We start from the raw sequence: 26,580 nt of genomic DNA on the forward strand, positions 1-26,580 counted from the left end.
CTTTGGCCATCTAAACTATATTGTGTCTGTGGTCTTCTTTGCTCTTCCCCAATCTTCATGACTTTGCATTTGGCAGGGTTAAACTCAAGGAGCCAGTTGCTGGACCAGGCTTGTAGCCTGTCCAGGTCTCTTTGTAGTCCTGCCTTATCCTCATCCAATTTGATTCTTCTCATTAACTTCACATCATCTGCAAACAAGGACACTTCTGAGTCTATCCCTTCCGTTATGTCGTTCACATATACCAAGAACAGCACAGGTCCTAGGACTGACCCCTGTGGAACCCCACTTGTCACAGGCGCCCACTCTGACACCTCATCACGTACCATGACTCGTTGTTGCCTCCCTGTCAGGTATTCTCTGATCCATTGCGGTGCCTTTCCTGTTATGTGTGCCTGTCTTTGCGTCTTTGTTCCCGTCGTTTTGTTTGTGCACAGACAACACATCTCTTCTGAGCAAATTTCTGCTTAGTTGCAGGAAGCTGTATTATGAAGTGATCACCTTCCCTCCTCAAACACTTGGGTATATCCTGAGGAGTTCGAGGATGGTTTTGTTACCTGATATTTCATTATGAGTTGTCTGCAAATAGACAAACAAAATTCACCATACGGTGGTTTGTTGCCAGTCTTCACTTGGTACATATTATATGCATTGAGCATTGAAATGTCCATGAGATGGAAGAAGAGTTTCATGTACCACTTGTAACTTACGAACACAATCAACAAAGCCAATATTCATGTCACATTTGTCAACCAAGTGCATGTTTTGTGTATAATCAATCACTGTCACTGGTTTTCGAATACGTTCATTAGTCACTCTATCAACTTTGCCACTGTCTTGCATTTCGTTAGGGTGAATGGTTGTCAACAATGTGACATCTCGTTTGTCATGCCACCGTAATGCCATGATGTCATTGGCAGTAAACACCTGCACCTCTTCACCATGAGTGTCTGCATTGAACCTGGGCATATGTTTACGATTAGAATGTACTGTGCCACACACATCTGTCATGTTCACTCGCAAGAAATCACTGAGTAAAGGGCTTGTGTACCAGTTATCAGTATATAATGTATGCCCCTTACCAAGATAAGGTGCCATCATGCTTCTCACTGTCACCTGAGATACCCAATAACATCCTGGTATCTTTCAATGTTTTACTTCCCGTGTATACAACAATATCCAATACCAGGCCACTGTCACAGTCACAGAGTACAAACAGTTTTATACCAAAGCGTTTCCTCTTGCTCGGTATATACTGTTTGAACGACAGTCTACCTTTGAACAAAATCAAAGACTCGTCAAGTACAAGATTCTTGAATGGATAAAAGTACATGTTGAACTTTTGTTTCAGATACATAAAAACATTTCTAATCTTGTATAACCTGTCACTTCTGTCAGGCCTGGTTTTGTCAGAGAAGTGCAACATACATAACAGTAAGATAAACCTGTTCACTGGGATGATTTCACTGAAGACCAGGGTAGCAATTAGCGGATCTGTGGACTAGTATGATTTTATATTATGCTCATAGACATGAGGCATAAGCATTATTGTTGCAAAAAGCAAATACGTTTCTGCAACAGTTGTCTCTTTCCACCTGTGTAGTCTTGACTGTGGTGATATCATCATGTTTGCCATGGTGTACTCAAAATACTTATTACTTTCCCTGACAATAATTTCCATCAAGGGCTGGTCAAAGAATAGTTCAAAAAATTCCAGTTCATTTGAAGTGTTTGCAAGGGGACAAGTTGGTAGAATTCCACTTTGAGAGTCATCAAGCTGGTGGGGAGTGGGAACAAAATTGGGATTTTGCTGCTAATCCCAGATACGGTTTGCTGGTGGATACTGGACATCATAAGCTGGTTGTGCTGGTAGTTGTGGTTATGGTGGGCTGGTGGCTGACGCTCCGCTTTGTCCTTGAACTGAGGAGTCAGCAGCGTGGGTCCCAGCCTGGGCTGGTGAGTCATGCATGTCCGTGGCACTACCGTCACCACTACCACCACCTACTGATGCCTGTGGTGTATCCATGCCGAGTGTAGCCACATCATCCTCACTTTCACTGTCTATTCCTGGTGTAGGGCCACGGGATGTACTTTGGGATGTACTCCGTCCCCTGGGCACTGCATAGGGAACACTACCCGAGCGCATGTGGCGGCGTATATACCGTTGTTTCACTGGTGAATATATTTCCTCATTATCACTACTCGAATGTTCGTCAAGAGCAATAAAATCACAATCAGCGTCACTATCATCATCATTACTGAAGTCAGAGGCCTGGCCACACAAAAATAATAGTTTTCTCTTGCGATGGGGTACAACTGAACATGACTGAGGAGTGCCCACACCCGAGGTAGAAGGTTGAGGATCATCAGGGTTTTCTGCACTATTATCGATATCATGGTCATTCCTTTCGGTCACTAACTGATCAAAGCCAAAGAATTCGTCTTCATTTCCACTTCCATCAGAGTCAGAACTATCAGATAGGAAGAGGAGAGTCCCAGTTTTCCTTGGAGTGAGAGCTGCCTTGCGACGAGGCATGGTGAACAATGGTAACTGAGCCGGCATTCCCACAATGCTATGTGGGCACCTAGAATTTTTGTTTACAGCGCACACTCACCATGCAGACCCGTTCTCTCACATGTAGGCCTACCAGCCTTTTCACGCTAAATTTGACGCCGCTAGAATTTTGGCGTAGATCTACGGTTTGGACTCTGAACATCAAGCTGTAGATCTACGGCACTAGTGTTATGTCTGTGGGTCCTGTTGTAACTATCAAGAAAGTGCTTTAGGTTGGGATTAATATTAAAATTTATTGTTCTGTAAATGTAGGATGCACAGTAGTAAGATTGGATGTTTTGTATAGTGAGTAGGTTTAGGTCTTTGAAGAGGGGGGGGGGTGTTGTCTAGCAGTCGACTGTGTGATCATTCACACTGTGACATTTTGTTGGTTTATTATTGGCTTTAAGTGAATTGCTGTTGTGAATCCCCAGGTACAAATAGCATAGGTGAGATAGAGGTAGAGGTAGATCAGTGAATAGTATAGTGTAAGTAGTGCTGTTTGTGGTACATAATAACATATCTCTGAGAAGATGCCAACTGTTTTGGATACATACACACACACACACACACACACACACACACACACACACACACACACACACACACACACACACACACACACACACACACACACACACTCACTCACTCACTCACTCACTCATGCACTCACTCACTCACTCCACCTCTCTCCCTCACCCCCCACCCCCACCTCTCTCAATCCCACCCCACCACCACCCCCCTCTCTCCTTCACACCCACCACCCCACTTCTCTCCTTCACACCCACCCACCACCCCACCTCTCCCTATCACCTCCAACAAATCCTCCACTCTTACTCCACTTAAAACCTTTTCATCACACTGTCTTCTCTGTGGGCTGAGGCACTCCCATGCATACCAACCTTCATACATACCTCAGTTTTTTTTATCTTGATTCAAACATGAATTCCTGTATGAGGGTAAATTGTAGCTCAAAATTATTGTAAATCAAGCCCATCGTAACTCAAGGGATGTCTGTATGTTGGCAACTAATTCATAATGCTATCAGGAATTTTTTATATTCAACTTGCTAAATTACCCAGTGGGCAATACTTTATAAAACCTGGAGTTTACCTCTCCAGTATTACCCAACTGCGATTAAAGAATATTTTTCTCAGATTTCTTTATGGTATTCTTTTATTTATAAGAAAATATTTTCTGTATTGTTATAATTTTCACAGCATTTAAAATCAGTATTTTGCATATTAAACTCATCATCTTATTGCCTTTTTCAAGTCAGTGATGGAGTGAATGAGGATAAGAGTGTTTCTTTTTTTTTTTTTTTTGGGTCACCCTACCTCAGTGAGAGAGAGCCATTATGTTAAAAGGAAAAAAAATATTACACTTTTTTTTTAACACGTCAGCTGTTTCCCACCGAGGCAGGGTGACCCAAAATGAAAGAAAAACCCAAAAAGACAGAAAAAACTTTCATCATTCAATAGTTTCATCATCACTCATACATAATCACTCTTTGCAGAAGTGCTAAGGTATGACAGTTTCAAAGTCCCTCCAAACTGCCAATATCCCAAACCCCTTCTTTAAAGTGCAAGCATTGTACTTCCCATTTCCAGGACTCAAGTCCGGCTAACCGGTTTCCATGAATCCCTCCACAAAGTATTACCCTGCTCACACTCCAACAGCTCATCAGGTTCAAAAAAACCATTCGTCTCCACTCACTCCTATCTAACATGCTTACGCATGCTTGCTGGAAGTCCAAGCTCCTGGCCCACAAAACCTCCTTTTCAAGGATGACCTCTACCCTGCCTTCCTTCCCCTACAGATTTATATGCTTTACAAGTCATTCTGCTTTGTTCCATTCTAAATGATGAAACCACCTCAACAACCCCTCTTCAGCCCTCTGACTAATACGTTCAGTAACTCCACACCTCCTCCTAATTTCCACACACTGAATTCTCTGCATAATATTTACACCACACATTGCCCTTAGAACATCTCCACTGCGTCCAGCTGCCTCCTCACTGCAGCATTTGCAACCCAAGCTTCATACCCATATAAGAGTGTTGGTACCACTATACTGTCATACATTCCCTTCTTTGCCTCCATGGATAATGTGTTTTGTCTCCTCAAATACCTCAATGCACCACTCACCTTTTTTCCTTCATCAATTCTATGATTAACCTCATCCTCCATAATCCCATCCTCTGACATGTCAACTCCCAAATATCTGAAAACATTCACTTCTTTCATTCTCCCTTTCTCCATTGTGATATCCAATTTTTCTTTATCTAAATCATTTGATACTCTCATCACCTTACTCTTATCTATGTTCACTTTCAACTCTCTACCTTTACACACCCTCCCAAACTCGTCCACTAACCTTTGCAACTTTTCTTTAGAATCTCTCATAAGCACAGTATCATCAGCAAAAAAGTAACTGTGTCAACTCCCATTTTGTATTTGATTCCCCATAATTTAACCCTTTCAGGGTTTCGGCCATACTAGTCTGGCTTACACGCCAGTGTCCATGACATACTAATACGCCTAAATTCTAGCGCCCTCAAATCTAGTGAGAGAAAGCTGGTAGGCCTACATATGAAAGAATGGGTGTATGTGGTCAGTATGCGCAGTATAAAAAAATCCTGCAGCACACAATGCGTAATGAGAAAAAAAAAACTTTGACCGTGTTTTTGGATTAAAACAGCGACTTTGCACTGTATTTTCGTATGGTATTTATTGTTGTATTCTAGTTTTCCTGGTCTCATTTTATAGAATGGAAGACATACAGCAGGGCCCTGCTTTACGGCGTTTCGCTTTACGGCGTTCCGCTAATACGGTCTTTTCAAATTATGACCAAAACTCACTGTACAGCTCCCCCCACCTTACTTTCTAATACGGTCACCGCGCCCCACCCCACCCGGTTTGTTTACATTCTCTGTGAGATCTGTAAGCACTAAGTCTCTCCATTATGTCCAGAAACTCCAAAATTTCAAGTGTTTTTAAAAGTTATTTCATATTTTATATGTACTCTGATAATTATACTTATGTATACCTGTACCTAAATAAACTTACATACTGTGCTAGCGTGCAGGTACATATTAAAATCTGTAAGTCTCTTATATCTCGAGACGTCATATTAGTAATGATAATAATAATCACCGAGTCTCATTAAATGTCGTATAGTACATTAATATACACATTTTCATTAATCCATCTGTGATATTTTTTTCAAAATTATATAATAAACACGATGCATAACATATAAAGATGATAAATATACCCCACAGTAGAATAAATAAATATAAATACGAGATGATTTTGCTGATGATACTGTGCTTATGGGAGATTCTAAAGAAAAATTGCAAAGGTTAGTGGATGAGTTTGAGAATGTGTGTAAAGGTAGAAAGTTGAAAGTGAACATAGAAAAGAGTAAGGTGATGAGGGTATCAAATGATTTAGATAAAGAAAAATTGGATATCAAATTGGGGAGGAGGAGTATGGAAGAAGTGAATGTTTTCAGATACTTGGGAGTTGACGTGTCGGCGGATGGATTTATGATGATGAGGGAAAAAAGGTGAGTGGTGCGTTGAGGTATATGTGGAGTCAAAAAACGTTATCTATGGAGGCAAAGAAGGGAATGTATGAAAGTATAGTAGTACCAACACTCTTATATGGGTGTGAAGCTTGGGTGGTAAATGCAGCAGCGAGGAGACGGTTGGAGGCAGTGGAGATGTCCTGTTTAAGGGCAATGTGTGGTGTAAATATTATGCAGAAAATTCGGAGTGTGGAAATTAGGAGAAGGTGTGGGGTTAATAAAAGTATTAGTCAGAGGGCAGAAGAGGGGTTGTTGAGGTGGTTTGGTCATTTAGAGAGAATGGATCAAAGTAGAATGACATGGAAAGCATATAAATCTATAGGGGAAGGAAGGCGGGGTAGGGGTCGTCCTCGAAAGGGTTGGAGAGAGGGGGTAAAGGAGGTTTTGTGGGCAAGAGGCTTGGACTTCCAGCAAGCGTGCGTGAGCGTGTTAGATAGGAGTGAATGGAGACGAATGGTACTTGGGACCTGACGATCTGTTGGAGTGTGAGCAGGGTAATATTTAGTGAAGGGATTCAGGGAAACCGGTTATTTTCATATAGTCGGACTTGAGTCCAGGAAATGGGAAGTACAATGCCTGCACTTTAAAGGAGGGGTTTGGGATATTGGCAGTTTGGAGGGATATGTTGTGTATCTTTATATGTGTATGCTTCTAGACTGTTGTATTCTGAGCACCTCTGCAAAAACAGTGATAATGTGCAAGTGTGGTGAAAGTGTTGAATGATGATGAAAGTATTTTCTTTTTGGGGATTTTCTTTCTTTTTTGGGTCACCCTGCCTCGGTGGGAGACGGCCGACTTGTTGAAAAAAAAAAAATACGAGATGTGGTAGCAGACGACTTTCACAAGTGACACCATATTAGAAATAATAATAATAATCACCGAGTCTCATTAAATGTCGTATATTACATTAATATACACATTTTCATTAATCCATCCATGATATTTTTTTCAAAATTATATAATAAACATGATACATAACATAAAAAGATGATAAATACACCTCGCAACAGAATAAATAAACATAAATATGAGATGTCGTAGCCAGATAACTTGTACAAGTGACGGCAAGAATAACATTTTCTCTAGTCTAACATAAGAGAAAATGTGTTACTGGGGGTAACTGCAGAAAATTATTCCTTTCGTATGTATGTAAGTAAGTTTATTCAGGTATACACAAATACAGTTACATAGATTATCATACATATCAGCATATGTGTAGAGAACCTGGGATAACCCAAAAAAAATCAGAGTGACTTATTTCCACTACCTTCACTCAGAGCATCATTTCTTCTAAAAATGGTGTTACATGAGAATGGGAGTGTTGTTCTTTATTTATTCTACCGTATCAATGTAGAGACAACTTGTACACAATGTAACTTGTACACAAACCAGACGTGTACACTTTGTTTACAAAACTTACATTCGCCTGGTTTGTTTACATAACTCTGCGCCTGTCTCTCTCTCTCTCTCTCTCTCTCTCTCTCTCTCTCTCTCTCTCTCTCTCTCTCTCTCTCTCTCTCTCTCTCTCTCTCTCTCTCTCTCTCTCTCTCTCTCTCTCTCTCTCTCTCTCTATCTATCTATCTATCTATCTATCTCTCTCTCTCTCTCTCTCTCTCTCTCTCTCTCTCTCTCTATCTATCTATCTATCTCTATCTCTCTATCTATCTCTATCTATCTATCTATCTATCTCTATCTATCTATCTCTCTCTCTCTATCTCTCTCTCTCTATCTCTCTCTATCTCTCTCTCTCTATCTCTCTATCTCTCTCTATCTATCTCTCTCTATCTATCTATCTATCTCTATCTCTCTCTATCTCTATCTCTCTCTATCTATCTCTCTCTATCTATCTATCTCTATCTCTCTCTATCTATCTCTCTATCTCTATCTATCTCTCTCTATCTCTCTCTCTCTATCTCTCTCTCTCTCTCTCTCTCTCTCTCTCTCTCTCTCTCTCTCTCTCTCTCTCTCTCTCTCTCTCTCTCTCTCTCTCATATATATATTTGTTTTATCTCGTTTACTCACTCCTGACCCTACATTAAGACTACAAATATTTTAAGGTAAGTAATGAGTAAACTGTATTTGCATTTTATCACTGGGATGCTTAAATGTAATAGAATATTATGTGTAGGTAGGGTGGCCTGGTATGTTAGCCCGGCTGACTACCATACATACCACACTTGATTTCTTACAATAAATACTACTTGTCTCACCTTAGATTAAGACTATAAATATTTTAAGTTAATGAGTGCACTATGTGTGTATTGTAGTTTTTTATTGTTTTTTGATGCCTAGTTCTATTGCTAACTTAATATATGTTAGTGTAAACTTGTTATCTAGTGTATTTGTATGCATTTATAAGGGGAAAAAAAGGGTGTTCCACTTTACGGCGATTTCTGCTTTATGGCGGTAGCCTGGAACCTAACCTCCCATATAAGTGGGGCCCTACTGTATTACAGAAATTGAGATGATTTTGACTGGTTTTACAATGAAAAGTACCTTGAAATTGAGCTCAAAGTAGCAGAAATGTTCGATTTTTACCAAAGTTCAAAAGTAAACAAATCATGCTTTGCGTCCAACACACGTCAACTGGTGAGTCTAATGTTCTTTCACAAGTGCGCTGATATTATTTATACCATTTCTACACTAATGCAGTAGTCTGCATAACAGTAAATCTTCTATTTTTTGTGAGAATAAAAATTCAAAGTGGAAAGCAAAAGAATGTAAGGGGGGCATGGGGACGTGACTAATGAACAGAGGAAATGTTATTTTAGTGCCAGGAATGTCTTTCTTGTTTATTCTGGACCCTATTCGAAAATTGGCCTTTTGAAATTTGTGCCTCTTCAATTGGGGCTCCTTGGTGGGGTGAAGAGGCTCTTGGTCTGAGGAATTAGACCTGTTGGTCTCCTTCCTCAGACCGAACCTAATTACCCCCCAATCCCCCTTTCCCTATCCCATCCTCCCCATCCTTCCCTTTTTCCTTTCCTCCTCCTCCCCACCCCTCCCTTTTGCCCTTCCTTTTTTGGCCTTTGGGATTTTTCCCACAGGCGCACTAGTTCCTAGGTAGGGGAAGGGGTACCAGGGTCCATCCCATTCCGTTGAGGTTCTTGTTGGTGGCGTAGTTTGCTATGGAATCTGCATCGCCTCGAGATGTCCCGATCCCTCTCCGGTACCCCGGAGGGTGGCTTTGGGTGTCTTTCGGGCGACGGGTGTATCTTTGGAAGCCACCTTTCGGATTCCGGGGGTGGTGGCCAAAGGAGGTATGCTTTGTGGCGGATATCCGGCCGCCCTCTCTTTTGTCCACCGAGGTAGCTCGGCAGATGTGAGGTTGCTATCCTGGATTGCTGGTTTACTGGCATGAAGGGTAGGGTATGGCACGGGTTCCATGCTGCATCTGCACTACTTGCGGTGCTGAGGTCCTCTTGGGCGCGGAGGGAGATTTCTGGCCCTTTCATTCCTCCTAGGAACTATCCCTCCCCGGTCCCCCCTTTTTTTATTTTCTTTTCTTCTTAATTTTTTTTTCTTAAAAACAAAAAGAAAGAAGTAACCTAACCATGGAGTCCCAAATCCATGACCCCACTACACTCGGGCCCCTTATTGTTACCTCACCCTGTTCTGACCTCGCCTCGTCTTTTGGCCATTCTTTGGACATTCCTAAGGCCCTTGTACCTCTTCCTGGTGCTGTTTCATCACCCACTTCAGGTGCCGGGGTTTCGACTAACTCCTTCGAATTGTCTGGCCTCCACCCTCCTTTGACTATGCTTCCGGCCTCTCCCTCTATGGTGTGGCGATTTTCGAATCGCCAGCCTGTCCCACGTTGGACCGACTCTGGTCACACTTCTAAATGCCAACGACAATCTCCTGATGATGTTACTTTGTTACCTTCCCATTCTACTCGGAAAAGACCGACACGTCATGCACTCCCTCTCCACACTCAGTTTCGGACCACACAATGGACTAAATTCTTTACTTTAAGACCGACTTCTTCTACTGCCTATCTTTCCGACCATAGTATTGGCAAAGCGCTCCTACGCCATGTTGGTAGAGATATTTCCTTTCATGCTCTTAAGAGTGGTACGCGCATCATCACAGTCCAGAATTCTACCCAAGCTCATGATCTTTCTCTTCTTTCACATATCGATACTATTCCTATCACTATCGAAAAACATCATTCCCTCAATTCTTGTAGTGGTACTGTTATTCTGCCCCATACCATAGTCCAACAGAATTTCCAGACATGTGGCAATGACATTCTCGAACAGCTGGAACTCCAAGATCTCCCAATTCTCAAGGTAGACACTTATGTTCTTCCTGCCCGTGGGCGAAGACGATATGCTTGCAATGTGGCTCGTTTAACTTTTGACAGCCGTGAACTCCCATCCTCTGTTTATGTAGCAGGACATCGGTTACAAGTTCGGAAGGTGATCCCTACACCCAACAGTAGAAATTGCTGGCGATTTGGCCACCCAGCAAAATATTGCAGATCTATAGCCGAATGCCCAGTCTGTGGTGCCGATGACCATTCTAATACGTCTTGCAGTCGACCTCCCTCTTGCCTTAATTGTCATGAGGCTCACCCTTCATACTCTCGCTGTTGCCAGGTCTACTTAAATGAGCGGGAAATTCGTTGCCTCAAAGAGGCAGAAGGTCTCCCTTATGCTATGGCAGTTTCTCATCTCCGCCTCCAAGGGAGACTACCCCGTGTTTCTTATTCTCGTGTTTCAAAACTTCCCCCCACTTCTGGGGTCCCATCTTCTGCAGCCTCCTCTGCGGTTGCCAGTCCCATAGTCACTCCTGTATCTAATTCTTTTGCTGTCCTGGGCTCAGACGTCCCTACTTCAACACCTCAGTCTGTCCTCACTTCTTCGTGTTCTCCCTCACAAACCCCGGTATCGACAAGACCTCGTACGACACCTCCTCCCAATCGTCCCTCTACTTCTCAGAGGTCCAAAAAATCTCCTTTAACCCCTCCTTCCCTTCATCCACCTCCACATTTTACCTTCCCAGTCTCTGTACCTGGGTCTTCCCCTTTCACTGGCTCTGTTATAAGTGTGGAGGTTCATTCTCCTCCTGATACTGTGCCTTCCTCAGCTGTTCCCTCCCAAGTTTCTTCCTCTTCTGCCTCTTCTGTCCCCTCCCACACTTCTCCAGTTCCCTCCACCCTTTCGCCCCCTCTACCTTGGTACAGTCCATTAGAGTTCCAATCTTTACTCAAACTCCTCCTCCTTCCATCTCCAATATTGTCTCCCATACGACGTCTCTGAACTCTGAAACACTTGAAGCAATCTCTGAATATATTGCAGAGACCAAACCATCAATGGACACTGATCCACCCTCTGTTCCTTCTCTTTCCTCTTCTCCATCTGCGCAACTCCTTTCTTCACAATGCACCGTTCCTTCGCTACTTGAACGTTTTCCTTTGCCACCGCATGTGGACTTTTCTAACCCCTCTAGTCCGTAGGTACCCTTACCTGCGGATTTCAGGTATCTTTATCGTTGCCAATCATGGCCTATTTACAGTGGAATATTCGCGGCCTCAGGGGTAATCGGGGTGAGCTTCAGATGTTGCTCTCCCAGTTTTCCCCTGTTGGTGTTTGCTTACAGGAACCAAAATTACACTCTGCTGTTATCTATCTCATCTCAGGCTATAATTTATTGCATTCTTCAGATCCTTTTCCTGATGGAACCTTTAATGAAAGTGCCCTTCTTCTACGCACTGATATTCCGTACCATCAGCTATTTGTTCGTACTTCGCTGCATTACACAGCAGCCCGTATCCACTTGCATAGGTGGTATATAATCTGTTCTTTGTATCTCTCTCCTTCTCGGGCATTATCTATCCCAGGTATTGCCTTTCTTGTTTCGTCATTACCGCCACCACTTCTGCTACTTGGCGATTTTAATGCCCATCATTTCCTCTGGGGGGGGTCTCACTGTGATTCCTGTGGCACTCAGTTAGAGGCTTTTCTTGCTACCCACCCCCTCCGTGTTTTAAATACAGGTACTCGCACCCATTTTGATCCTCAGACTCATACTCTCTATTGCATTGATTTCTCAGTCTGCTCTTCCTCCACTGCATTAGACTTCACCTGGTCTGTTCTCCCAGATTTACATGACAGTGATCATTTCCCAATCATTCTTACTTCCCCTTCATATTCACCACCTCTTCGTATCCCATGCTGGCAATTTGATCAGGCAAATTGGAACCTTTACTCAACTAACTATTTTTAGTGAGGTTCCTTCTTCGTCCTCCACTTCTCGTCCTCAGTTTTAACCGCAGCTTCTCATTCTATACCCCAAACTTCAGGCAGGCATTCTCAGAAATGCGTGCCTTGGTGGTCTCCTGCTTGTTCTCGTGCAGTAGGTTGGAAACACACTGCATGGGGCAGGTACCGGCACAATAGAACCGATGAGAGACTTCTTGATTTTAAGCAGAAGCGTGCGATCGCTCGCCGTGTCATCCGTGATGCTAAATGCACTTGCTGGCGAGATTATGTTTCCCTCATCACCTCTGCTTCCTCTATGAGTGCAGTCTGGAAAAAAGTACGAAAACTGAGTGGTCAATATTCTCCTGACCTGGCTCCTGTTCTGCGGGTTGCCGGTGTTGATATAGCAAACCCACTAGATGTTGCCAATGAAATTGGCAATCATCTGGCCCGTATTTCGTAGGGGCTCCATCTATGCCCCTCGTTTCTTTCCTCAAAGTCTGCCAGAGAGTTAGCACCCTTGGACTTTTCTTCTCTCATAGAAGAACAGTATAATGTGCCTTTTACACTTCAGGAACTGGAGGCAACACTCTCAGCTTGCCGATCATTGGCAGCTGGGCCTGACGACATTCATATTCATATGCTACAACATTTACATCAGTCAGCCCTTGCAGTCCTATTATGCCTTTTCAATCTTATTTGGTCACAAGGAGTTCTTCCCCAGCTGTGGAAATCTGCCACTGTTCTCCCTTTCCGCAAACTGGGTACTACGGGACACGATGCCTCCCACTATCGTCCCATTGCTCTTACTAGTGCAGTTTGCATAACGATATTAATCCGTTCCTGAGAGCTCATTGTTATGCGAAATTATCGTTATGCGAATGAATTTTCCGAGGCCCCATAAGAAATAATGGAAATCAAATTAATGCAAGAGGGCCTGTGCAAGACACCCCAAAGTATGAAATAAAATTAATCCGTGCAAGACACCCAAAAAAAAAAATTTTTTTTACCACATGAAATATTAATTTTAATACACACAAACTGAAAAAGGCATGCACAGTTACATGACACTTACCTTTATTGAAGATCTGGTGATGATTGATGGGATGGGAGGAGGAGAGAGTCTTAGTGTTTAGAAGGGGAATCCCCTTCCATTAAGACTTGAGGTGTCAAGTCCTTTTCTGGGGTTACTTCCCTTCTTCTTTTAATGCCACTAGGACCAGCTTCAGAGTCACTGGACTTCTGTCGCACAACATATCTGTCCATAGAGGCCTGTACCTCTCGTTCCTTTATGACTTTCCTAAAGTGGTTCACAACATTGTCAGTGTAATAGTCACCAGCACGGCTTGCAATAGCTGTGTTAGGGTGATTGTCATCAAAAAAGGTTTGCACTTTAAGCCACATTCCACACATTTCCTTAATCTTTGAAGTAGGCAACTTCTTCAATTTCTCTCTCCCCTCCTCCGAAGCAGTTTCCTCAGGTCTGGCCTCTTGCTGTTGAAGTTGATCTAGCAGCTCATCAGTGGTTAGTTCTTCATTGTCCTCCTCCACCAACTCTTCCACATCCTCCCCACTAACCTCCAACCCCAAGGACTTCCCCAATGCCACAATTGATTCCTCAACTGGCATAGGATTCCCAGGGTTAGCCTCAAACCCTTCAAAATCCCTTTGGTCTACACATTCTGGCCACAGTTTCTTCCAAGCAGAGTTCAAGGTCCTCTTAGTCACTCCCTCCCAAGCCTTACCTATAAGGTTTACACAATTGAGGATATTAAAGTGCTCTCTCCAAAACTCTCTTAGAGTCAATTGAGTTTCTGAGGTCACTACAAAGCACCTTTCAAACAGAGCTTTTGTGTACAGTTTTTTGAAGTTTGCAATAACCTGCTGGTCCATGGGCTGCAGGAGAGGAGTGGTATTAGGAGGCAAAAACTTCACCTTAATGAAGCTCATGTCCCCATAAAGTCGCTCTGCCACGTCTGTAGGATGACCAGGGGCATTGTCTAACACCAGGAGGCACTTAAGGTCTAATTTCTTTTCAGTTAGGTAATTTTTCACATTGGGGGCAAATGCTTGGTGTAACCAGTCATAGAAAAAGTCCCTAGTGACCCATGCCTTACTGTTTGCCCTCCACAGCACACACAAATTAGCCTTGAGGATATTCTTTTGCCTGAATGCTCTGGGAGTTTCTGAGTGATACACTAATAAAGGCTTCACTTTGCAATCACCACTAGCATTGGCACACATCAACAGAGTAAGCCTGTCTTTCATAGGCTTATGTCCTGGGAGTGCCTTTTCCTCCTGAGTAATGTAGGTCCTGCTTGGCATTTTCTTCCAAAACAGGCCTGTTTCATCACAATTAAACACTTGTTCAGGTTTCAGTCCTTCACTGTCTATGTACTCCTTGAATTCCTGCACATATTTTTCAGCTGCTTTGTGGTCCGAACTGGCAGCCTCACCATGCCTTATCACACTATGTATGCCACTACGCTTCTTAAATCTCTCAAACCAACCTTTGCTGGCCTTAAATTCACTCACATCATCACTAGTTGCAGGCATTTTTTTAATTAAATCCTCATGCAACTTCCTAGCCTTTTCACTTATGATCACTTGAGAGATGCTATCTCCTGCTATCTGTTTTTCATTTATCCACACCAATAAGAGTCTCTCAACATCTTCCATCACTTGCGATCTCTGTTTCGAAAACACAGTTGAACCTTTGGCAAGAACAGCTTCCTTGATTGCCGTTTTCTTGGACACAATAGTAGCGATGGTTGATTGGGGTTTACTATACAACCTGGCCAGCTCGGAGACACGCACTCCACTTTCATACTTAGCAATGATCTCTTTCTTCATCTCTATAGTAATTCTCACCCTTATTCCTGTAGGGTTGGCACTAGAAGCTTTCTTGGGGCCCATGGTCACTTATTTTGCAGATAAAATCACCAAAAACACTGTAATAATACGAAATGTTCCGATTGTATGCTTGGATGTTACCGCGGAGGCTGGCTGGTAAACAATGCCACCGGCGGAACATGTGAGGCTGGCTCAGGCCGCACATTAGACGCGTCTCGGACGAATAGCGCTGAGCGGGTTTTTTAGCGGTATGCGAGGCAAAATCTTAGCGATAAAATGTATCGGTATGCGGATTTAATGTTATGTGATGCGTCCGGTATGCGGGGGTCCACTGTAAGGTGCCATTACTGAACGAATTTGTTCCCATAAGTATTGTGAATTAGATTAGTCCATTTCAGACCCCCAAACATACACGTACAAACGCACTTACATAATTGGTCGCATTGGGGGTTATCACTATGTTGATGACTTCGCTATTGCTTGTGCAGGTGTTGACTGTCACCTCATTACAGTTTCTCTCCAGCATGCGGTCGACCGTGTTTCCAATTGGGCCACCACACATGGGTTTAAATTTTCCAGTACCAAAACTCACCAAATTACTTTCACTAGACGCTCTGTCATCTCCGATCATCCTTTGTACCTCTATGGCTCCCGTATCCCTGAACGTGATACAGTCAGGTTTCTAGGCCTCCTCTTTGACCGTAGGTTATCCTGGAAACCTCACATTACCTCTCTGAAGGCAACTTGTCACAGCCGGCTGAACCTTCTTAAAACCCTTGCTCATCTTTCATGGGGAGCTGATCGTCGAACTCTCCTTCACCTACATTCCACCCTCATTTTATCGAAACTTGATTATGGTGACCAGATCTATTCAGCGGCCTCTCCTGCTACTCTCTCTAGCCTTAACCCCATTCATCACCAAGGATTACGTTTATGCCTTGGTGCTTTTCGCTCTTCCCCTGTAGAGAACCTCTATGCAGAAGCGAATGTTCCATCCTTATCCGATCGCCATGATGCCCATTGCCTTCTCTACTATGTACGCTCTCATGATCTCCGCAATTCTTCAATTTATAGAATGGTCACCGATATTAGTAGACATTCTTTATTTGTTTGCTGCCCCTGTTTGCTCTGTCCCTTCTCTCTTCGCCTACATTCGCTCTTGTCTTCTCTTCAGTTACCACCTTTCTATGTTCATGTAGCATCTCACTTTTCCCTACCCCCCTGGGAAGTTCCAGCTGTTCGAGTCTGTTCTTTCTCTCCCTTGCTCGAAAGCCCAACTGTCTATGGTCGCTTCCTGCTCTCTTTTTCTTGACCACTTCCACTCTCATTCTCATGCCATTGAAGTGTACACAGATGGCTCTAAGTCTTCTGACGGCGTAGGATTCGCAGCAGTGTTTCCGGACAGCGTCGTACGAGGGCATTTACTATCTTCGGCTAGTATTTTTACTGCTGAATTGTATGCCATTCTTGCAGCACTTATCCGTATTGCATCTATGCCTGTGTCATCATTTGTGGTTGTCTCAGACTCCCTTAGTGCTTTACAGGCTATACAGAAATTTGATACACCTCACCCCTTAGTCCTCCGTATCCAACTTTGGCTATGCCGCATCTCTACCAAGCATAAAGATATTGTTTTTTGTTGGGTCCCTGGTCATGTTGACGTACAGGGCAATGAACAGGCAGACACTGCTGCGCGGTCAGCAGTACATGACCTACCAGTTTCATATAGAGGTGTTCCATTTACGGACTATTTTGCTGCAATAGCTACCCACCTTCACACCCGTTGGCAACAACGTTGGTCTACTCTGCTCGGTAACAAACTTCAATCTATTAAACCGAGTATAGGTTACTGGCCGTCTTCTTGTCACCAGTGTCGAGGTTGGGAGACTACTCTCTCCCGTCTTCGCATTGGCCATACTCGTCTTACTCATGGATATCTCATGGAGAGGCGCCCTGCTCCTCTCTGTGAGAATTGCCAGGCTCCATTATCAGTCAGCCACATTCTGTTGGACTGCCCACTTTATCAACGAGCACGCAGAATTTACCTCCGTCGTCGTCTTCGCTCCGCTGCTCTCTCTTTACCTTCCCTTCTCGCTGATGGACCCACCTTTCATCCGGACTCTCTCATTGACTTTTTGACAACAACTGACTTACTTCACAAATTCTGATACCTTCAGCCCTTTCTACTTCAATCTCTTGCTACCCTCTACCCCCGTACTATCCCCTGCCCCGCTGTTTTCTGTAACCTACTGATCATCCCTCCTCCCTTCTGCCACCCAATACCCTCGCTTCCTTCCCTACCCTGCAGCGCTGTATAGCCCTTGTGGCTTAGCGCTTCTTTTTGATTATAATAATGTAAACTTAACCCTTTCAGGGTCCGTCCCGTAGATCTACGGCTTTACGTTCAGGGTCCAAACCGTAGATCTACGCCATGAGCTCAGCTCACTCTGATAAACTGTGAGTGGTACATTTGGGCCTAGATATGAGAGAATACATCTATGTGGTATGTGTGCACCACATAAAACAGATCCTGCAGCACACTGTGTATAATGAGAGAAAAAAACTGAAATCATGATTTTTCGATTAAAACAGCGACTTTGCAGTGTTTTTTCGTATGTTTTTTATAGTTGTATTTGCGATTTCTTGGTCTCATTTGATAGAATGGAAGACATATTACAGAAATAGAGATGATTTTGATTGGTTTTAGCACTGGAAATGGCTTGAAACTGAGCTCAAAGTAGCGGAAATGTTAAATTTTTGCCGATATTCAAGAGTAAACAAACGACCTCACACGTCTAATACACGCCAGCTGGTGGGTCTAATATACATTCACAAATATGGTGATGATATTTATACAATTATTACAGTATTGCATAACAGTAAATCTTCTATTTTTTGGTGTGAATAAAAATTCATTATGTGAATAAAAAATCAAAATGGAATTTATTTGTAAAGCCTCAAAACATAACTAATGAACAGAGGAAATGTTAGTTTAGTGCCAGGAATACCTACATTGTTTATTCTGGACCCTATTTTGAAATTGGAATATTTTGAACTTTGTGTTAAATTGGCCAAATTAACAATTTCCGATCACTTTATTTTGTAGTTGAAACAGTTGACTTGGCGATTTCTTGTGCTCAATCGATAGAATAGAAGTAATACTAGTGAAATAGCTAAGAATTTGGTTGACTGGAATAATGTAATTGGCCTAAAATGGGAGTCAAAGTCGGCAAAATCGCCGATTCGTAAATATCGCTGACACATCAAAATTCGCGAGAGCATAATTTCGTCAATTTTCCATCAAATTTCGTACTTTTTGTTTTATTACCTTCACAAAAAGATTCTCTACCATTTCATAAGAAAAAATAATTTTTTTTTTTTTTTGAAAATTCTTGGACACTGGGGTGACTTCAGATTTGGGCCTTGGACCCCTGAAAGAGGACCCTTAACCCTTTCAAGGTCCGTCCCGTAGATCTACGGCTTTACGTTCAGGGTCCAAACCGTAGATCTACGCCATGAGCTCAGCTCACTCTGATAAACTGTGAGTGGTACATTTGGGCCTAGATATGAGAGAATACATCTATGTGGTATGTGTGCACCACATAAAACAAATCCTGCAGCACACTGTGTATAATGAGAGAAAAAAACTGAAATCATGATTTTTCGATTAAAACAGCGACTTTGCAGTGTTTTTTCGTATGTTTTTTATAGTTGTATTTGCGATTTCTTGGTCTCATTTGATAGAATGGAAGACATATTACAGAAATAGAGATGATTTTGATTGGTTTTAGCACTGGAAATGGCTTGAAACTGAGCTCAAAGTAGCGGAAATGTTAAATTTTTGCCGATGTTCAAGAGTAAACAAACGACCTCACACGTCTAATACACGCCAGCTGGTGGGTCTAATATACATTCACAAATGTGGTGATGATATTTATACAATTATTACAATATTGCATAACAGTAAATCTTCTATTTTTTGGTGTGAATAAAAATTCATTATGTGAATAAAAAATCAAAATGGAATTTATTTGTAAAGCCTCAAAACATAACTAATGAACAGAGGAAATGTTAGTTTAGTGCCAGGAATGCCTACATTGTTTATTCTGGACCCTATTTTGAAATTGGAATATTTTGAACTTTGTGTTAAATTGGCCAAATTACCAATTTCCGATCACTTTATTTTGTAGTTGAAACAGTTGACTTGGCGATTTCTTGTGCTCAATCGATAGAATAGAAGTAATACTAGTGAAATAGCTAAGAATTTGGTTGACTGGAATAATGTAATTGGCCTAAAATGGGAGTCAAAGTCGGCAAAATCGCCGATTCGTAAATATCGCTGACACATCAAAATTCGCGAGAGCATAATTTCGTCAATTTTCCATCAAATTTCGTACTTTTTGTTTTATTACCTTCACAAAAAGATTCTCTACCATTTCATAAGAAAAAATAACATTTTTTTTTTTTGAAAATTCTTGGACACTGGGGCACAATAGATTTGACAACTGGCATAGGCTCCTCAGGGTCAGCCTCAAACCCTTCAAAATCTCAATTCTGTACACATTGTTGCCACAATTTTCTCCAAGCAGAGTTAAAAGTCCTGAAGGTCACTCCCTCCCAAGCCTTACCTATAAGGTTTATGCAACTATAGCTTTCTTGATTGTCTTTTTCTTGGCCTAGCTGGTTGTATTGGTTGTATGGGGTTTGTTATACAACCTGTCCCGCTTGGAGACACGCACTCTACTTTCGTATTATGCGATGATCCCTTTCTTGAATTCTGTAGTGTTTTTCACCCTCTTTGCCAAAGGGCTGGCACTAGAAGCTTTGTTTGGGCCCAAGGTGGCTTATTTAGCAGTTACAAGCACTTAAAACAATGGAATAATACAAAATGTTTATCATGTACTCATGGAATCGTCCTCACTGGCTTATAAACAATGGCACACTGACTGTACATGGAGTGTCCGGGCCGCTCACGCCATGCGGACATGTTTGGGATGAATGACTTGAACCGAATTCACTGTCATTAACCGAGCCAATATTTTGATGCAAAAACGTTACTTAATCCAATGATGTCTTAATCCGGGGGTCCACTGTACTTATTTATCTATTTATTTAACACATGTGTAGGGCATACTAGAGGTGAGTGTCGAGGTGTCCTGGGTATCACAGCGCTACTAAAATAAAGTTTTCTTCCTCACAGTTGATCACTTGTCCAAGTACCTTGCAATGAGACTGACTCTTGCAAATCGCACTGGAGAGCTGGAGACAGAACTTCCGTCATCCCTCAACAACTTCTGTATATATATTGCACCAACACCGGATCAGTACATCATTGTGGTTGGCTCCCTCACCCTGGAACAAATTAACGAAAAATACTGGAGAGTAAACAAGCCCATGGAAATGTTTTATTCATGGAAGAAAAACTAAAGGTGAAAACAACTAGCAAATATGTATGCAAGAAACTTCCTACAGTGGCTGTTGGTTGACTGGCAGATATGTATGCAAGAAACTTCCTACAGTGGCTGTTGGTTGACTGGCAGATATGTATGCAAGAAACTTCCTACAGTGGCTGTTGGTTGAGTGGCATGCAGATTAAGTATGCTTGCAATTCAACATTTAAATTGTAATATACACTGTGTCTATTGTTTCAGAAATTGCTGCTATTGGGTGTTGGCATCAAACTTAGGAATCTGAAAATTCTTCTTTATAAAGAATGTACATAGATTTTTGCCTTTTATTTTCAGAATACAACCTCTAGGTATGGCTTAGAAGTGTGATTGAGATTACAAGGTTTTGTGCAACATACACTGCTGGTTGTTACACTAATGGCTTCCTACAGTGAGAGGTTGTACACTCATCCCTATAAATATGTCATACACTAAATTTGCTCATTTAGACTAAACATCTCTTGTGAATAGTTTCATGTATGTATTCATTTTTTTTTCGGTGCCCATTTTGTTTTGGCTTAATGCACAACCCAGAAACTGAAGAGCAACCGCTGGATTTCCTTTGTACAGATCTCTTCTTTGTTGACTTTCTATGAATGTCAGTATTAATGAGGTTAGAGCAGTATTTAAGGAGAAACTGTATGGCCTTTAAAACAAAATGAGCTCAAATCTGAAGTCACATTTATACAGATGGCATTTGTGCTAATCATATATACTGGATTCATGGGAAACTTTGTTAATCCTTTCACTGTCGGTGACATATAGGTACAGCATGCAAGCCAGTGTTGGTGACGTACTAATACCTCAAAATTCTAGCAGCTTCAAATCTAGGAGGAGAAAGATGGTAGACCTACATGTGAGAGAATGGGTCTGCATGGTCAGTGTACGCAGTATAAAAAATTCCTGCAGCACGTAGTGCATAATGAGAAAAAAAAACTCCAACCGTGGTTTTGGGTTAAAACTCCGACTTTGAGATGTATTTTCGTATGGTATTTATGGTTGTATTCTCATTTTCTTGGTCTCACTTGATAGAATGGAAGATATATTATGGAACTAGAGATAATTTTGATTGGTTTCACGATGAAAAGTAGCAGAAATGTTCGAGTTTTGCTGATGTTCAAGAGTAAACAAATGATGTCACCGTCCATTATGTGTACAACTGGCCAGTCTAATATGCAGTCACAAATGGGTTGACATAATTTACACAATTATTACAGTAATGCAGTAGTCTGCATAACAGTAAGTCTTCTATTTTTTGCGTGAATAAAAATTCAAAATGGAAAGCAAGAGTAATATAAGAGGGGCCTGGAGATGTGACTGATGAACAGAGAAAATGTTATTTTAGTGCCAGGGATGTCTGCATTGTTTCTTCTGGACCCTATTTTGAAATTGTCATCTTTTAAAATTTGTGTGAGTTTGGCCAAATTGCCAATTTCTGACCTCTTTATTGGGTAGTTGAAATCAGTAAATGGGCAATTTCTTTTACTCAATCGATAGAACAAATGGAGTTCTAGAGAAATAGCTATGAGTTTAGTCGACTGGAACAATGGAATTGGCTGAAAATAGGGCTCAATGGGCTCAATCGCTGATGCGTACATATATTGCAGAGACTGCTGACTTCACAAGAGCATAAATCTGTAAGTTTTCCATCAAAATTCATACTTTTTATGTCATTACCATTGAGAAAAGATTATCATTTCATAAGAAAGAAATAATTTTTTTTTTTTTAATTCTTCGACACTGAGAGCAAGTTTGTAAGCAGCAGGGGTCTCGACGGTGCAAGGGTTAATATAATTCCATGAAGCTTGAAAGCAATCTGTATACTGTATAAACACAAATTAGTCTATCAGCATATTATGATAGTTTTTTCAAAGACAATTTTGCTTATTCCACTTATGTCTATTCATACCTGAAAATCTGGATGGTATGTATAACAGCTTTTTTTTTTTTTTTTTTTTTTTAGGGGGGAAGATGGGGGAGGTGGACCTATTTAGCTGTGAAAGAACATGTGTCATTGGAGATAACTCTGACCACTTCAGCAATTTTGATCTTACATTCAAGCTTCAGTTTTGTTTGACTTAAAAAAATATTATTAGCCAGGCTAAGTAAGTTAAGCTGTTGCAACTTGACTCTCTCCTCCCTGACTTGCATCTCTTAGATAACAAACTAATTTGCTCCTTGACCATTTTGCTGAACGAATCAGAAGTTAAAAGTGTTGACACTACAGCATACAAAGTATATTTGATAATTTGTTGTCTTGTCACAAAAGCTGTTATTGGGCCCTTTTCTAACTATTTTTTATTATTAACACGGCCATTTCCCACCAAGGCAGGGTGGCCTGAAAAAGAAAAACTTTCATCATCATTCACTCCATCACTGTTTTGCCAGAGGCATGCCTACACTACAGTTATAAAACTGCAGCATTAACACCCCTCCTTCAGAGTGCCAACACTGTACTTCCCATCTCCAGGAGTCAAGCCCAGCCTGCCAGTTTCCCTAAATTCCTTCATAAATGTTACCTTGCTTACACTCCAACAGCACATCAAGTCAGGTCCTAAAAACCATTTGTCTCCATTTGCTCCTGTCTAACTCGCTCATGCACGCTTTCTGTAAGTCTAAGCCCTTCGCACACAAAACCTCCAACCTTTCCTAAGCCGACCCCTACCCCACCTTCCCTCCACTACAGATCTGTATACTCTCGAAGTCATTCTATTTTGTTTCAACCTCTCTGCATGTCCAGACCATCTCAATAACCCCTACTCAGTCCTCTGGATAATTGTTTTGATAATCCCACATCTCCTAATCTCCAAACTATGGATTCTCTGCATTATATTCACACCACACATTGCCCTCAGACATGACATCTCCACTGCCTCCAGCCTTCTCCTTGTTGCAACATTCATAACCCATGCCTCACACCCATGTAAGAGTGTTGGCATAACTATACTCTCATACATTCCCCCCTTTGCTTTCATGGATAAAGTTCTTTGTCACCACAAACTCCTCAGTCCACCACTCACCTTTTTACCCTCGTCAATTCTATGATTCACCTCATCCTTCATAGACTCATCTGCTGACATGTCCACTCCCAAATATCTGAACACATTCACCTCCTCCATGCTCATCACCTTACTCTTTCCTATATTCACTTTTAACTTTCTTCTTTTACATACCCTACCAAATTCATCAAACCAACCTCTGCAGCTTCTCTTCAAAATCTCCCAAAAGCACAGTGTCATCAGCAAAGAGCAACTGTGACAACTACTTTGTGTTACTCTTTTTTTTTTTTTTTTTTTTTTTTTTTTTTTTTTTTTTAAACCCCACACCTCTTGCCAACATCTGAGCATTCACTTCTCTTACTACTCCATCTATAAATATTTAATATTCTGCTTTAAATGTAACATAGGTAAATGGCTGCCATTTTCCACTGAATTGTTGATTATTATTTTTTGAGTAAGTATTATATTGATAATTATTGTTCTCCCCCTCAGTATCCATTAGGAATGAAGTCTATGAGTCAGGGATGCTAAATTTCAATGGGAAATAGAAGATGCATTCCAAACCACTATTGTATACCTTTGTCATCTAACACAATATTTACCATACAGAAACTGTGATTCTGGAGCCCAGCTCAATGCCGGCACCTTAACAGCATACACAAGCCACAGATTCAAGAGCCAAGCTTACAGCTTTATCCTTGATGTCATCAAGGGTCTGTCAATCCAATGTAGAATTATCCTCCTCTAACTTGGATTGAACCTGAATGCCTCCTTTTTTTAAGTGCTGTATGACCCCTATGGGTTTAGTGCCTTCCCCCTGATTACAATAAATACATAAACACCATAATAGTGTGCTAAAGTTGCAGATCCAAGAGCTGAACTAGCAGATGACACCATGGCATATGTGAGTCAAATTCACGAGTCCTTCAGTAGATAACAAGCAGTTGAACATAAAATATTTGATTTGACAGATTAATAAATGGGAAATGCATGGATACTGATGGGGTAAAGTATTGTTTCCGTTATTATGTTTATGATGTCAGTTCAATCAATTTTGGCTTATGTTTTTCATTTACCATTAACTACTGGTATTCTTTCTTTCAACATATCAGCCGTATCTCACCGAGGCAGGGTGGCCCAAAAGGAAAAGTGAAAGTTTCTCCTTTTAAATTTAGTAATATATATAGGAGAAGGGGTTACTAGCCCCTTGCTCCTGGCATTTTAGTTGCCTTGTACGACACGCATGGCTTACAGAGGAAGAATTCTGTTCCTCTTCCCCATGGAGATAAGAGGGAATAAACAAGAACTAGAAAGAAAATAGAAGAAACCCAGAGGGGTATGTATATATATGCTTGTACATGTATGTGTAGTGTGACCTAAGTGTAAATAGAAGTAGCAAGACGTACCTGTAATCTTGCATGTTTATGAGACAGAAAAAAGGACACCAGCAATCCTACCATCATGTAAAACAATCACAGGCTTTCGTTTTACACTCGCTTGACAGAACGGTAGCACCTCCCTGGGCGGTTGCTGTCTACCAACCTACTACCTAGGAACTATTGGTATATTTCATTTTAATTTATGCAAAGAATTAATGACTGTGAAGGTTAATTTGTTATTTTTTCAATATGTCAGATACTGTACAGTAACATATTTGAAATATTTTCTGTAAAGATGTTAAATTGTTTTTCTCCACTGTAAAGTACAACTGTATTTCTTAGTGAAGAAATTCCACATAATAATATAGATTTTGTTCTCCACATTAACGATGAGTAATGATACCTCTCTGGATAAGCAAAGCTGAGTATGTACTGAAGTTGTACAAAGTTATACAAAAAGGCAGTAAAGTGGCAAGCATGAACACCATAAAAGAGGTGATTATTCTCTTGGTGGTATAGTTCTTTGGGTGTCTTCTAACTCAGTGGTAGAGCTTTTATTATTTTTTAACACAGCTGTCTCCCAGAAGAAATAAAAAGTAGAGCTTTTATTTCACAGCCAAAAGGATGCCAGGTTAGAATCTGGGCTAGGCGAGACATATGGGCAAGTGCCCTACACCTGCTGCTCCTGTTCATGTAGCAGTATACAAATATCTAGGAGATAATCAACTGTTTTGGGCCACATCTTAGGGTAGATGGCTTAAGAGAACCAACAGGAATTGGCCACCTTGCTGTGCTTCTTGGGTTATCTTGGGGTATTAATCCTGCTAGACAACACAATCCCCCACTCGTCAAACACCTGAACCTACTCACTATACAAAACATTTACTCGTACTACTATGCAACCTGCATTTACAGAACAGCCAATTTCTAATACAGCCTCTCCTCACTGAACGATGCAATTCTGTTCCTAAGACCACGTCAGTATAATAGTAGTGGGTTTGTTTCAACCATCTTTGATATTTTTTAATGTCACTTTTGCACCATTTATAACATTTCAGGTATATTTTTAAATGTTTATGCAGTAATGTACTGTACATTGTATTAAACAGAATAGAGGAAATCAGCTAAACCAACCAGATCAACCAGGCTGTGATGGATATGTGGAGCAGCGGGCCTCCAGCAGCAACAGCCTGGTTGGCCAGGCGAGCACCAGACGAGCCTGGCCCATGGCCGGGCTCAGAGAGTAGATATACTCTCGAAATTCTTCAAAGGTATATCAAAGGTAAAGGTATGCATACTGGTCATGGAGCCCATTGTGAGTCCGAGTCGTCGGTAAATGAGTACAGTGGACCTCCACCTTACGATATTAATCTGTTCCTGAGAGCTCAGTGTAAGCTGAAATTATCATAAGGCGAATTTATTTTCCCCATAAGAAATATTGGAAATCAAATTAATCCGTGCAAGACACCCCAAATTATGAAAAAAAAAAAAAAATTTACAACATGAAATATTAATTTTAATACACACAAACTGAAGAAGACATGCACAGTTACTAC

The 26,580-nt window shown here is 41.4% G+C and overlaps 1 protein-coding gene across 2 annotated transcripts in view; it reads left to right on the plus strand.

The window, feature by feature from the left end:
* The window catches only part of Sce (E3 ubiquitin-protein ligase Sce), a 46,158-nt gene extending 25,235 nt beyond the window's left edge, over positions 1-20,923 (plus strand). For both annotated transcript variants that reach the window (XM_070091492.1, XM_053785416.2), the window contains one exon: positions 20,400-20,923. In XM_070091492.1, the coding sequence (XP_069947593.1) occupies positions 20,400-20,626 (227 nt within the window). In that variant the 3' untranslated portion in view covers positions 20,627-20,923. The remainder of the gene's footprint in view (positions 1-20,399) is intronic.
* The last annotated feature ends 5,657 nt before the right edge of the window (positions 20,924-26,580 follow it).

Source organism: Cherax quadricarinatus, chromosome 35, assembly GCF_038502225.1.
Source record: "Cherax quadricarinatus isolate ZL_2023a chromosome 35, ASM3850222v1, whole genome shotgun sequence".
Lineage (NCBI taxonomy): Eukaryota > Metazoa > Arthropoda > Malacostraca > Decapoda > Parastacidae > Cherax > Cherax quadricarinatus.